General features: G+C 39.8%; 1 protein-coding gene across 2 annotated transcripts; it reads right to left on the reverse strand.

Annotated features, from left to right (window-relative positions):
- Window positions 1–1,166: 1,166 nt before the first annotated feature.
- Sf3b3 (splicing factor 3B subunit 3) lies at window positions 1,167–10,112 on the reverse strand. Of its 2 annotated transcripts, XM_028322182.1 has the most exons (17): window positions 9,961–10,109; window positions 9,455–9,701; window positions 8,944–9,114; window positions 8,425–8,619; window positions 7,772–8,246; window positions 7,377–7,534; window positions 7,004–7,180; window positions 6,252–6,559; window positions 5,721–5,876; window positions 5,334–5,518; window positions 4,975–5,141; window positions 4,472–4,676; window positions 4,162–4,301; window positions 3,468–3,691; window positions 2,707–3,154; window positions 2,247–2,521; window positions 1,167–1,366 (listed from the first exon to the last, which is right to left on the reverse strand). In XM_028322182.1, exons 2-17 carry the CDS (start codon window positions 9,678–9,680, stop codon window positions 1,226–1,228), a joined length of 3,651 nt encoding a protein of 1,216 aa, XP_028177983.1. In that variant the 5' UTR covers window positions 9,681–9,701; window positions 9,961–10,109; the 3' UTR covers window positions 1,167–1,225. The 2 variants fall into 2 exon arrangements, with proteins under 2 accessions (XP_028177983.1, XP_028177984.1); XM_028322183.1 differs by lacking the exons at window positions 1,167–1,366; window positions 2,247–2,521; window positions 2,707–3,154; ... (4 more) ...; window positions 5,334–5,518; window positions 5,721–5,876 and adding an exon at window positions 6,676–6,721 and having other exon boundaries at window positions 6,380–6,559; window positions 9,961–10,112.
- Window positions 10,113–15,031: the final 4,919 nt, after the last annotated feature.

Below are 15,031 nucleotides of genomic sequence, written 5' to 3' on the forward strand. Positions count from 1 at the left end.
GGTAAAAAGTTTAGTTTGTCACACACATTTCCCAATTTTAGGCGGTGTAAGTACCTAGAACTTAGTCCCATATCTAAAGTAGACATCTATGTACTCGTAGTTGAAATAGGTACTGCATTATGCTGCAAACAAAAATGTATACCTTTTTTAATGTCGACTGTACGTAAGCACATACCTACAAGAGTTGCGCGGGTCAACACGTCGTAAATAAATTGCCATTAATGTATGAGTATGAGGAGAATGCCGACTAGCATTAAGTCCGCCTTATGTACATGTAAGTTTTAAATAAATAAACGCATGAAATATTATTTCATGGAAAAAACAACTAGCTGCCTCAGCAGGTTTCCATACGGGTCTCTACATTTTTTGAAAATATTCTATCCCCTATTATGTAAGTCTGCCTATTCATTGCAAACAAATAATTAAATATTTTTCCTTTATAGTATGGATGTGATGGCACGGCCCTAGAATGATCTGGTGAATTTTGAACCTTATTTGCCCACATCCTAAGAAACTTATTTTCGTGTACCTAAATAACAAGGTTTTCTATTTCTAAATTTTTGTGGTAGTGTAGCGGTGCGGGATACCTTTCGCCTGGGACGCGGCCCAATTTGGGGCGCTATAGGAAAACCTATATCAGCAGTGGCGGAGTCCATTTTGGGCCGCAGCTGTGGGCCTTACAGACATGGTAAATCCGCCATTTTTTTCTGCACATTCCTGAGGATTTCCCGAATATTGTGAACTAGCTTTCCGCCCGCGGCTTCGCCCGCGTGGAATTTTGTCTGTCACAGAAAAACGTTATCGCGCGCGTCCCTGTTTCAAAAACCGGGATAAAAACTATCCTATGTTCTTTCCCGGGACTCAAACTATCTCTATGCCAAATTTCATCAAAATCGGTTGCGAGGTTTAAGCGGGAAAGCGTAACAGACAGACAGACAGAGTTACTTTCGCATTTATAATATTAGTTGGGATACGAGCAGTCACCATTTGCGCCGCAGGGTCGAGTTGTAAGTGTACCTTGTCTAAGGTGTCCTACTCTAGCTCCAATTCTCCACTACGACAGAAACCTATTCAGTTATGCGCTATGCCTGTGATCTCCAAGTCTAAGGTGCAGTATCTGAGTGTATGGTATTGGAATATAGGAAAGCATAAAGTAAAGCCACATAAATTGTTAAACTTATTTATTAAAATTAGGTACTTAATGTAAATCACTGGAAATATTAAACTAAAATGCATATCTGGTTCTGATATCCTCCAGCTTCTTTGAGACTTCGGCGGGCGTTCTCTCCAAATCACCTGCTATTGCTTTCTGTTTCGCGGGCTCCAACGAGTTGAACTGTTCGCACAGGTCGCCGTCGATCACATTCTGTAAACAAATACAGCCAGTTAATAAATGATCTATAACAGGGTTTGATCCAGGCCCGACCGACTTTGTAGGCAGCGCCGTGGACTTTATTAGGTGGGCTGCTAAGTGTGTTCCCCGATCAAAAAAAAATTCTAATAAGGATTTTCTCAAACGACAACACTTAAGTCATTTGTCAGTTTGTCGGTGATTAATTTGTCACAACTTTCAAAATATGAAAACGGCTATTCAAAGATTTTCGTGTTAATCTTTATCTATTGTGATAATAATGTTTTATCATCCTGTTGGAGATAATTGTCTAGTGTGATGGTGAGATATAGACTCAGTAGTGCTCTAGTAGGTATTTAAGTTTGGAGACAGTGACTTTTTATCTAGTGTTTTAGTTTGTCACGAGACATCATATTTAATAAAGAGAATAATGTGTTTCTAATTGTTTTGAGTATCATTTTCTTCATCTTATTGACGGGCTTAGTTACCTCTGAAAAGTTTTTGCATTAATTAAAAATAATCATGATAATAAGTTAGTACCAAAGTCACTCACTAGATGGCGTTAAGAAAAGTCCAGTTTTTTTTTAGGGAGTCTCCGTTCTTCTCGTCAGAGTAAATATATTCTTTGGTTTGATCTACGTAGGTAAATGCAGGAGTAATTGTTCGTTCTATAAACTACAGAAGCGTCAAACAAGATGCATCCGACTCTCAAGAACGCAGTCGGTGGCAGCAGCGTGCGGCAGCCATAACGGCTGACTCGAACGCCGCCGCTCGCCGACACTACTCTACCAACAGTGTAACACAACTGTCCCCACTTGACAGGACGGCTGTTGACTTACTGTTGAATAAAAGTAGTAAAAGCCCTATTTATCAATGATCAAAGTTATAAACGCACCTTCACAGGGTAGTAGTAGCTTCTGAACGAGAGGTGATCGCGCCCGCATAGCGGCGAGTTCTCGCTTCTCATGTGCATCTCCAGATGTTGGAAGAAGTCGTGGTCTTCCCGGGACGTGAACGGCAGCAGGACGCCCAGCGAACCGCTGACTGTTGCGTATAGCAGCGCCTCTGAGCCACCGGGGATCAGCGTGGCTCTCTGGAGTGACGTAACTGTCTCTCCAACGTGGAAGTTGACAGTTATTTCGCCCTTTTGTGACGCACCGTTGAGGAGACCTGCAGAAGAGATATACAAATTAGTAAATTCTTTTTCTTGAGGGTAAGTGAAGTCGTAGTTTATTCATCAGAATATACATAGAATCATTAATTTTCATAAGTCTAGCATGTGTGAAATAGTGTGTATCATCATTGAGAATATTAGAAAGATTTAATTTAATATACATTATTGATTTTAATCTTACCTCTGTCCCATAATGCTTTGTTTCCTGTTGGATCTTCATCAACATCATCCGAAACAGACTGTGGTAACCTCATAACGGCGATGTTCCCAAACTTATCCGATATCGCAACTGTATCGTAATCTAAAATGCATTCATTGGTGATCCATCTCGGATTTGTGTCGTCAGCGAAAATAATCAATTGATTTTCCCTCTTCTTGTATTTGATGCAGAATACCGATTCCTGAACGTCGGCAGCGAATATTCTCTGTCCAATGGTTTTGATATCTGCTATCAGATTGGGAATGTGTCTGTTTTCGCATTTTCGCAGCAACTTTCTTCTGCCGATGTCGTACAGTCGCAGCATGCGGCCCACGCCCGCGAGGAGTTTCCCGTTGAACGAGGCTAGGGCTCCAGGATACTCATCTATGGGAGTCTTGTGCACCAATTCCAATTTTCCGGTGTTGTATATCTGAACAAAGAAAAGAATAAACATCAGTTATATGAATAGGAAGAAAATATTTTGGTATCTTTAGAATTGGTTAATGAGTCAAATGATTTCAGTTGGGAAAGTAAGTGAGTTTACATTTATGACCATTAGTCAGTTAATCGATTACGGCACGCTACACTACACTACCTCCGTTGCATGAAGTGGATTCGCGCCGATTTCGGCGTGTAGGTCTATTTATAGAATAACAAAGAACACTGCTACATCGTACGCGTCCATTGCCATCTAGAGTGCTGATGCGCCAGCTCACACAAAACAAAATATGCAGAAAACAAACCTTGTAAACGTGCAAGCTGCCGTCAGTACACGACCGCGGCGACAGCAGAGCATCTTTAGCCACACCCACTACGAGGTGCGGCGCCGAGTGCCCCTGCGCAGCCCAGCGCACCACGCATGCCGACACTGCTGCCTCGTTCTGCTCTAGCGGCAGCTTGAATAGAGTCGTGGGCTGCCCGCCGCCGATGCCCATGTCGGCTACGCGGATCTGTGACGCCCACATACCTAAAAAATGCAAATAAATTAGTTCAATTGTCTGTTTAACTAGTGTAATAGAATGTAGATGCGCAAAATGTTCGATAAGTCTAAATTTTACTCTATAAAGAACATTCACATTGTGAACAAAGTATTTGTGAATTTCACAAATACTTTGTTCATAATTGTAATTTTTAAGTGTACATGTTGTAATGTAACAATGTTGGTAGACCTAATAAATAAATAAATAAAATATTTTTTTATAGGTAGTAGACTGAAGTAAACTAGCTAGTCGCGACAGTACATTACGAGGCTGATTTCGTATGATTATTAAAAATGTTTCCCATGCTTGAATCAAATGACTTATAGTAAGATCATCTGGGATTAACGCAGGGATTTAATATGGCCATACCCGATTAGAGTCAGTGAGCTCGAAGGCTTCCTCTGCTCTTGCCCAGAGAATATGGCCATTTCAATTCAAAAACAAAAACTTTAATTACCTGCACCAGCTTTAGGCGAGGAAAAGATATTTTCTGGCAATACATCCGAGAGGAAAGCGTCCGCCATTTCGTTAGCGAGTTGCTGTTCTTCTGTGCCACCGCCGGCTGCCGCTTCACGCATTTCTTGCGCCATTTGAACCCTAAAAATTTCAACATAAAATTAGCCAGTGTCAATTTCACATAAAATGAAAGGCTGTGGTTAAATTTAATCAGTACTGCAGGAGTATCGACATTTAATTCAGTTATGTGTGTTATTGTCATCATTTTGAACAAATAGGTAAACCTACTACAAAAACCTATAAGAACATACCTTCTTTGTTTCTTCATGTCTTCAGTGTAAGAGTTGTGGTCAGTCTCAAGAATAATGATGTGGTTGTTGTCACTGTTTATCACGAATTTTCTTGGCGTGTACTCCAGTGGCAGATATGTCTGGTTAAACACAGCGCCTAATTTTTCTAGTGCCAAGATCCTCAAGGTGTTTGAAGAGATTGCTACGATACCCTCGGCGCACTGTTCTGTATTCGAAAAACATTTGGTTAGCAAGAGAAATTGTACCGAATATTTACAAAATTGTTAATGTAAGTTTGTCCACGGCATGGTTTTGCCGCCTTCACAGTCTGAGCGACTCCAGCTTGGCTATGGAATATGCCGAGTGCCACCCTCAACCGTAAACGGGAGGCTGACATAATCTGCGACGTTGTGGGCACATCACTGCATGGGACAGCTACGCACCACTTTCACACAAGGCCACCCGAAAGCGGCCCTGCGCAATACGTCGAATAAGTTGCAAAGTAAATTAGACATCATAATTACCTGAACTGAACCCTGCAGCATACTCCAAGCACTCGTACGAAAGCGGCGTGAGGTGGAATCGGTTCTGATAGTGATATCCCAACCAAGTTCTTGATGACACCGCCAATACTGCCTCTGCTGCTTGCACTCGTACTTTGAATAGTTTTACTGGTCTTGATCCAAGATATCTAAAAAGGTAAATGAATTATCAGAAAAAGTTGTAACTTTTTTAACAAGTTTTATTAGTTTAAAAATCTCAGATCTGGTTAATGGATCGTCATAGTATTTCAGATGAAACACGGAGCGAATAAGGTTACATCATTGGAATTTAAGTAAATTCTTTATTGCCATCATTATACATTTTTTTAAATTTAAATTACCTTGTTCTTGTGTCCGCTAAATCGCCGCTAACGGAATCCAAAGTTGTTCTTAGGAGTACACCATTGCTTAGTCCAATATTGAGATGCAATGCAGATTTGGCTCCTGATTCAAATGGTTGCTCCACAATACACAATGATTCTGCACCAGCTGGCAAGGCTTGCATAGATCTGGGCGAGAGGCAATCCTATAAACGAAACAATACATTAGTATCATTGTCTAGTACATGAAAAGAATTGAAAAGTATCATATTTTATCAGAATGTTTGAGAATAACGCATAATTAGGTTTGTGTAATCACAAGAAATCAGTGGTGTCCTTGTATCATCATAGAAACTAAACAAATTCCAAAAATAAAAACAATCTGATCATAAATAATTATATTCTTACCGATGGGTCTAATGAAATGATCCGAACTGTGTTGTCATTCAGGCCTACAGCTAAAAACCAGGCCCTCTGCTCTCCGGTAGCCACGGATCCCAAGGCCATGCATGATACATCAGAGGATAACTTTTTCCGCTCTGTATATTCATTTAGTTGGCCAGTCTGTAAAAGTTATTTTATTGAAATGAATTTGTGTATACATATTTGTGTAAAAATAAACTTGAGAGAGAGGAAGGAGAGGAGAAGAAATTATGAAATATAACATCAATTACAAAAAAAATATTGAAATAAGAATCATTTGTTTGTCCACGGCATGGTTTTGCCGCCTTCACAGTCTGAGCGACTCCAGCTTGGCTATGGAATATGCCGAGTGCCACCCTCAACCGTAAACGGGAGGCTGACATAATCTGCGACGTTGTGGGCACATCACTGCATGAGGCAGCTACACACCACCTTCACCCAGGGCCACCCGAAAGCGGCCCTGCGCAATACGTCGGTATAGGAGGAAGGATATTATAAAAAACAAATCATACTTACAGGGTCCATTTCGAAATAAACTAATTCACCACCAGTGAGCGCGATCACAACTTGACGTTGGTTGACCGCGCATTTGACGATAGACTTTTTGCCTGGCGCCTTCCATTCGTTAACTCTTTTGTCTGCTCGAATGTGCCGAATGCCGTCGGGGTACACTTGGACCAGCGCGTCGTTTCCCAGCGCGTGGCAGCTGAGCGTCGGCGTGGTCCCCAAGAACCCAGAGTCCGTCACTTCCTCCACCGTTTCACCGATAGAGAGTACAAGCGTAGCATTTACGAATGACACTATGATGTAAGAATCATACTCCTCTGCAACCAAAAGAAAATATCCAAGGTAAAATGTGATCGCGTGTCTAATGGATCTTCAAAAATGTTTCTTCTCGACGACTGCCTCCAGTGAAGATAAATTGGAGTCCGATGCCTACCTGTGATTTTGTTGAACCATCGCATTTCAACGCCCAATAGGAGATTCTGAAAAGAAAAACCACTGGTGTTTATGTATGACAAACAACCAGGGTTTTATTAGTAATTTGTTGATAAAAGGAGCATTCATAAGTGGTTATTGTGGTGGCGTCACAGTATATCAGTAACACGGACCAAAAGTATAATCATTATGCTCCATCGTTTTCATGAGCTGGTGTTAATATTGCAGAATGGATTAATCTCAAGTTACGATCACATGGTGAAGGAGCTGCAATAATAAGTTTCTCACTTATGATATGCTTTTATTGTGTTGTAATGGGTATTACTCACCATCCTTGTGCCGTCTGACAGTCCATACAGCATTGGGAGACCCTGGGAGCTCAGACACAGCCATTTCAGCAACTTCTAAACCATGTCTAAGTGCTCTTATTGAAGACCGTGGGCCGCGCCCACAGGCCAAATAGACCTGAGGGGTGTCTTCCCCAGCTAGGTCAGCCACATGGCAGCCTGCAAGCAATTTTATTTGTTAATGCAAGTTTTTTTAAAGAGAAATAAGGAATATTGTTTTGTTCTTCTCAGATCTGGTTAATGGATCGTCATAGTATTTCAGATGAAACACGGAGCGAAATTAGTTTACATCATAGGAGAGCTAGTGAAACTAATTTTTAACAGAATACAAAACAAATGTTAGCTTCCTTCTTACCTAAGATGGGCGAAAGTGAATCCAGTTCATCAACCAGTACCAAATTTCTAAGGGGCCTTGGAGCAAAGAAAAATGTGTCGCCTTCTTCTAATGGCATAGCAGAACTGAATTCTGGCTCATCGTCCTCATCACCCAAATGAGCAATTTGGTACAAGTAGCTGAAAAAAATTGATACTTTTAGGAATATTATAAATGAATAGTTTGTTTTTCAATAGATTATATTAGTAAAATTGTGCATCTCATATCAGTGTGCACTCACCCCATATAAAAGGGAGGACCTTGGTTCAGAGATTACTTTTATTGCATGTTCATAATTATAGTACAAGTGTGATAAAAACCATTCAACCACACAGGCTCAACATGCATGTGCAAGAGTAATAGTTTAATATACTTACTGGTTTCCAAATTCACAGGCCACAAACAAAAATCCAGTTTTCAGAACACACATTGAAGTTGCAACTGGGACTGTGTCAAAATATTTCAATTTAATTTCAGTGACCATGTCCTCATCAGTTTCAATGGTGATTTTGAAAATGTCCCCTTGCTCAGTTTGTGCCAAAAAGAAGAACATAGATTTAGTTTTATGAGTGGCCGAGCATACAAAGATCATGCCTCTCTCTGGGTCATCCAAATCATTCCGCCGTCGAGGTATGGGACATCTGATGTCATGTTGGTCACCAAGATTTTTGTATGTGAGGTAATTTTCAGAACAAATAAGTACTCCTGAGGGTCCATCATTCCCACCAGGTACAGTTATGAGAAAATTGGCATGCTCTTCAAGAGGCTCTGAATATTTTCTGACAACATGATTTAAACCCAAATCCAGTTCATAAAATGTTAGGGTTTGTTGAGTTTTCTGTGCAGCTTCACCTACAAACACAAGAAAAATGTTAAATCACTCAAAACAAAACTCAACTACAAAGTTGAGTCAAATAAATTCATACAGAAAGAGGATTTGGCGTCACTGTCAGTCGGAAACACGGACCTCAAAATAATCATTATAAAATATGTTAAAGATAATAGTTTCTGTGATCAAAATGATACATACCAGTAGGATCAGCATCTGCTTCCTCATAATCAATTTCCAAGCATGCGAACATAGGGTTTTCAAAGCCAACATCTACGCCGACCATGTGGTACACCAAGGTGTTAGATTTGTGGGCCTCCAGTGGGGATGAGATAGTTAACCTTGCTTCTGCATCTCTGTTCAAAATGTATACTAGCTTTTGCTTTTCAATGGCACCTGGGATGAAACAGACAAGATTAATATAAAAATGATTTTTACAGTAATGTCAATAATATGTAATATGTCTGCAAAGAGCTAGTGTCAGGGGTCTCCTTAGTAGATTCCAGGACAGTAGAGAAACCATGACCACTGAGGGCAACCGAGTCACTGGACTCCACCCTACCCATGAAAAACAGTGCAAACGGACACAGGAGTGGATTATTGTAGTTCCCTACAGATTGCCGCTGGGACCACGGATATAAAAAAAAAAAAAGTAATGTCAATAATCAATAAACACAGAAAATAAGTTTCCATGTGTGTAGTAAGGTTATAATTACTTACCAATCATAACAGCTCGCCCCTTGGGGTCTATAGCCAAATATTGTCCTGGCACAATCCTCCGGCATCCAGACTTGCCAAATGTCTCCTGGTGGACCTTTTCCAAAATATTTTTGGCAGGGATGTATTCCAAAATTACAATACGGCCGGAATCTGATCCAATGACAATGTAATCTGCAAAATAAGGAATCCATGTGAAATCGAAAATTTAATAATTACCTGGATTTGATAAAATGCACATGGTAGAGAGTAATACAAATGTTCCAGAACAAGATACATCCCAGCATTCAGAATAGATTGCCAAGTGCGACGTGCTGATCAATCTATGCATCTAGTTATCCCATTCTTTTCATTAAAATGAGAAGCATGGAGCAAGACGATGCAAGTCAAGTAATCAATAAATAAGGGTCATTGACCTTTTGGCATGAATGTACTTTATTATAACTGGCCAGGGATAGGTTATATTTAGGTTATGTCTAAATAACACGTGGTGTAGATAATCAACTTGCCTTACCTTTGGTGCCACCGGTAAGCCGAAATGACATCATCGACCGGATAATGCCGAATATCTCGACTTTCATCAAAGTATGCACTTTTCCAGTGTTAGGGTCTGGTCGAAGTAATTCCAATGTCTTTCCACGTGATATGATGATCTCCTGCTGTTTCGTGCCAGAGAAATTACCATGCACCGCATGTGTAATGGCTGTAGAGCCTTGTAGCGTTAAATTGTACAGATACATGGCGGCGGCTTCACCTTATATCTGAAAAAGAACGCATGCTGTGAGTGAAGTTTACACCTTACAGGATTTTTACGACTAAAATCACGAATATTTACTTGTTTGGTTCGCAACTAGCGAAAACAGAAAGAGATTTGTGTTTTCGAATGGGTGGTCCAAATAATTTTTTATAGCACCTTTAAACGACCACAAAAGATATTTGATCAATTGTGGAGATACCCAGTGCACAAATAAATAAATATTTAGCTATAACGGTAGAAAAATAATTTTATGGTTCATTTACCTGTAATATGTAATAATAGATTGCCGCGATGCGGCGTGATAAAATAAATTCCAGCAATCACCAAACTAGTGCGCAAAATGGCGCCGGCTGAGTACAAGAAGAGCGCCATCTCCGAAATCCAATGCAACGTTTCACTGACCAATCAAAAAGAAGCTGAAAATAAAATGGCGTTCAGTTTTATACAACTAGGGTTGCCATTACAAAAAAATATATAAATATCAGTTTAACGCCATCTAGTAGGGAGTAGCTTTCTATAGAAAACGAGATAGAAAATATTAAATCTTTTCACCGCTAGATGGCGTATGCTGAGGATATGTTTAGAACGCCATCTATTAAATCTTTCTGGTAATTAAATAGTTTCTAATTTACAATACAGATGGCAGCATATGTTCCCCATAAAATTGAATGAAGAGACTTCATAATAAAAATAGTGGCAATAAAATAAAAAATGTTGTGTGCAAGTTCACTGAACAACGATAGGATGATTTTCAATAGACCATCTACTAAAGCATTTTAATTAAAAATTACAGTTCAGCTAGTTTACTCAATATAAAATAATTTTAGAATAATTATTTAAATTAATACAGAAATAAATGAAGTAGAGAATAAGTTTAGCTTTCTCGGTAAAATAGGTAGGTACTTTTCAGCTGAACTAATCACAGCACAAATCAGTTAGCGCTATCTCGTGTGACAATTTTTATGTTAATGATTTCTAAAGAACTTTATTAGTAACATTACAACTTTACAACATATTTATTGCGGAAATTATGCGCTGACTGTTAAGAGAGGTACACAAAGGCCAAGGCTCGGAGCACACGTGCACCTCTGCGCTGTACCTCTAGTAGGAAAAACTTTCGAGTTCGTTTCGTTGCGTATTCAAAGTGTCATCGAAAAATTTTGTATGAAAAATTAAACAGCGCCCCCTAGGGCGGCTATAATATAGGGGGCGCTGTTTAATTTTTCATACAAAATTTTTCGATGACACTTTGAATACGCAACGAAACGAACTCGAAAGTTTTTCCTACTAGAGGTACAGATCGTGGCCTGCGCCGGCGCACCTCGGTGGCCATGAGCGGATAATTGACAAATGATACGTCGCCCATGGAAAATAAAATAATTTTATGCTTAATTTTTTTCACATTGTTGCTGTAAATTGGTAGCATTTCTTGCTTAAGAAGAGGGCATTCTTTATAAAAAAATAAAATTACGAAAATAAAACAAATCACTGGTAGGTATTAAGATAATTAGGTATTTCCTTTTTACTGCCAAAAAGCATAGTTCTGAAACGCTGAAGAAAGACTTTGGCATTAAGTACATATTCCATACAAACGTTATTGTAATTGTAGCATCATTGAAAAATGTTCAACCGATAAAATGTGGCGCGTCACCGAACAGGCCCAAATACTCAGGTGCGCGCGCGTCACCGCTGCGCCGGCGACACATTGTATGCCACAAAATAGAACTAAAAGATGCGCCACAATGGGCCAAAGCTCTTTCGATGTACACAAATACGTATAGGAATTTTATGAATGATTCAAAGAGAACTTTGGCACTTTATTTAAGGTTGAAATTATTATAAGTTTTAAATTAATTAAAGGTAAAATTAAGCAGTTTTATTCGTCCTAACTTTAACGCTTTTTTGCTTCAGGACATTATGTGAGTAAGTACAAGTGCTGAGAAGCAACGCAAGAAACTCGGTCACTCAACTCAGTCGCAACAAATCAATTGCCAATTTAGAAGGAATGATGAAAAAATATCAAACGCAAGAAAATGTTTTGAGCCGATTAAATTTACAATTTTGATGCGTTATTAAATCTTAGATGATTGATTTTCCAGTCACAGTAGTGTAGCGTGAGTAGCGTGCGCTTGAGTTTTCCTCCCATTACCGACGCCTTGGGCTTAATCTGCTACCGTGTAATTAGTGATATAATTACACCGGCGCAGCACAGTAGTTTGATATTAAAAAAAGGTGGACATACGATCGNTGTGCGCAGGAGCAGCGGCTATGGCGGTGCAGATTGGCGCAATTTGTCGACGCTAGCGCCCTTGCGGCGGACGTGGCTGCCTCACAGATAGCAATCATTTGTCCTGCCAGGAACAAGCAGCTATGTTATTATAATCAATTAGCGTAGATATTGTGGTTGGCTTAAATTAACTAACACGGTTAATTGATCACAGTCCCTTAATTAAACAAAAACAGAATAAATTACACCACTGAGAAACACTACTTACTCGTATATGGTAGGGTAATTGCGCCGGTTTTCCGTCCAGCTCCTGTTTTCGTCCATTTGACTGACTTGCCACAAACAAATACGGAAAATTAGAATACAAACCTAACTTTCCGTGCAAGTTTGGACTTGTTACAATCTATAATATCTAAGTAACAGTTCTGCCTGCATGAAAATGTAATTTGACAAGTAATAACTCTAAAAAAATCTACGGAAGTTGCTGCTGTACACAGGTGAATGGAAAACGTCGTCAAGTTAGAAAAAAAACGTGCCGGTAGGGAACTTTCAAGGTATGTTTAATTACTGTTTTACCTACTTTACGTAATGTTTTTGGCATGTATGTCTAATTATTAGCATAATAAACACTATTTTAAGGGTTTATTAAAGTTTTTGTATAGAAATCTTAGATAATTAAGTGGACTAATACTAACAACAATTTTGCAAGATTTTGGTTTTCGTCCACGTGGACGGAAACCCTGACACGTCAGTCAAAGGACGTCACTTATATAAATTCTTCCCGAATGTACGCGAACGTCTAACTAGGCGATGGTTAGAAATCGACCATTGCTCGTCGCAGTTCCTCACGGGACATGGCAACTTTAAACATAAACTTCACGAATTCAAACTAGTTCCGTCTCCTTTTTGCGAGTGTTCCACTGATGATGTCAGTCATGAGCAGTCTGCCCATCATATCTTGTGGGAGTGTGATCTTTGGAAACATGAACGTGATATAATGCTTAATTCAATACAACATACATCTGTTTCCGCAATTTATTACACCGATCTTGTCGCGACAAGGAAAAATTTCCGTGCTTTTAAGCGATTTTGTGAAAAATATTATTGGCAGGTAGTTGCTAATTGCTCATAAGATAGGCCCCCTTAATTTAATTTATTGTCCGTGGTGCATAATCTTTTTCTTAAAGGTTTTTAAACCTTTGTTTGTCACCTGTCATCCGCTTTGCAATGGAGGGAAGTCGAACCTTAATTTCGAACTCCTCCTATGTTCTTCTGATTAATTTCGTTGCGGGTCCAATGACAGTTTAACTTTCCCCCGGGACAAACTTGACCTTCATTGGTTGGGTTTTTGTGGCGGTCAAGCTGTAGATCCTGGCTACACAGGAGTTGCAGTGGTGGGAACGAGAGGTGGGAATAGTCCCGTAGCGAATAGGATGCTGATATGCAGACAGCAGACACTTTTACTTTGACAGTATCGAAAAAATAAAAAATATAAGGATATAAGTAGTCGTTGTTGACCCGAAATAAAAGCTTCAAGGCTTTTCATCCCTATCCTGGCACAAACCTATGGGAGAGATAAAAATATTCTGAATACAACCACAGTTTATTCATAATTAAACCACAAATAAGTACGAGTATGTTGTGGTGGATGTGGTTTTTCCTGAGAAAATTGCAATTATTGTGGAAAGTCGGAAAAGCGACCCAGCAAAGTGATTAAATACATTTTCAATGGTACATAACTCTTTCAGGAGCAAATAGGTATGTGCTATGTAAGTGTATCCTATCGTCCCAAGTCGAGCTCTATTTTAGACTGAGGACCTCTATCATCGTTATACAGTTACTGCGAGTGAGGTGATGCACTCATTGACAGTTGCCGAGTGAGTGAGTCACAGTCGAATGTTTGGTTTCGGCGCGTGGCATTGTCTTTGTCTATGATGTTTGTCAAACAAAGTTTCGTGGAAATTAACGCGGACCCGTTTATTGAATTATTGCGGCTTGTTGAGTGGCGATGTGTCACCGGTCAATTACTGTCTGTACTACAGTAATGCAGTCTGTGCAGCTTTCTTTTTCATGAGTGAATAAAAGCTTTATCCAGTCAATAGATAGAGTACTGATACCTCAATTTTGCTGATAACGGTACACATTTTGAAAAAAAAAATGCTTGTTTTTGCATATTAATCTGAGGATTAAATGACGCAAGCGTACGTCAGCAAGCGGTATAGTCGGGCGAGTGTATAGGAATGCAATATAACCAGCCCTCAATCCGGGTGTAAACATCCCTCCTACGCCCGCGGCGAGCTGCCACCCTGTGCTCCATAATGGTACGCACGCAAAATCCGGGTAGGGTTGCAAAGTTTAAAATATAAAAGCGTTTTAACTAACAGTTTGTTTTGTGACTGTGGCATCGATACTCTTGATGCAAATCTAGGTGAATTCAAACATAATACTTATTGGCAAACCTTCACATGTCATGATACTCTGTTATGTCAAAGCCGTGGCAGCAGGTAAAGATTGTAATGTACCTAGGTACATAACTGAAACTAAATCTGCTAAAAAGCTCTATTAATCGACGTCACTTTTAAGTCAATTAAATTCTGCAAAATGACATAAATATAAACGGTATATTGGTTTTAGAGATAGCCCTAATTCTCCCCCAACCAGACATGCACCATGCCCTTCTTTAATAAAACATCTCGATAATGAAAAGTCAGACAGTCATAGAGGGTGGCGAATTAACCCTCGACGCGGCGCGCGCGCTGCGCCCGAAACTAACTCCTATGACCCCCGGCGCAGCCGCCAGAATTAAACGGTGGCGCACTGCACGCAATAAATATCTTAATGATATGGAATCAGAAAGTATCTTCGGATTTCATCCGGCGTAAAAAGACCTATGTGGTCCGGAGGGCGACGTAAAATGTGTTTTATGGTTTTCAAAGAAGGTTCCTTATGATTTCTGGATGTGCTTTGCGCAGATTGGCGAGAAGACATTTGACATTCATTGCGTTTTATTCGAGCGGGCACGTGCGGGGCCACCTGTCGCTGATGCTGCACTTGTCCGCGAGACATTTGATGGATAAAACGATTCGACATATAATTGCTAGCCAACA

The sequence above is a fragment of the Ostrinia furnacalis genome, unplaced genomic scaffold (genome assembly GCF_004193835.3).
Source record: "Ostrinia furnacalis isolate ACB-3 unplaced genomic scaffold, ASM419383v2 OfSCF7604, whole genome shotgun sequence".
In the NCBI taxonomy this organism is placed as follows: Eukaryota; Metazoa; Arthropoda; class Insecta; order Lepidoptera; family Crambidae; genus Ostrinia; species Ostrinia furnacalis.

Coding starts and splice junctions, on each gene's coding strand:
- Sf3b3 (XM_028322182.1), bottom strand. CDS start 9,680: ATGTATCTGTACAATTTAACGCTACAAGGCTCTACAGCCATTACACAT. Junction 9,115..9,454: donor GCTTACCGGTGGCACCAAAG/GTAAGGCAAGTT, acceptor CTTATTTTGCAG/ATTACATTGTCATTGGATCA. Junction 5,142..5,333: donor TTAGCGGACACAAGAACAAG/GTAATTTAAATT, acceptor TTACCTTTTTAG/ATATCTTGGATCAAGACCAG.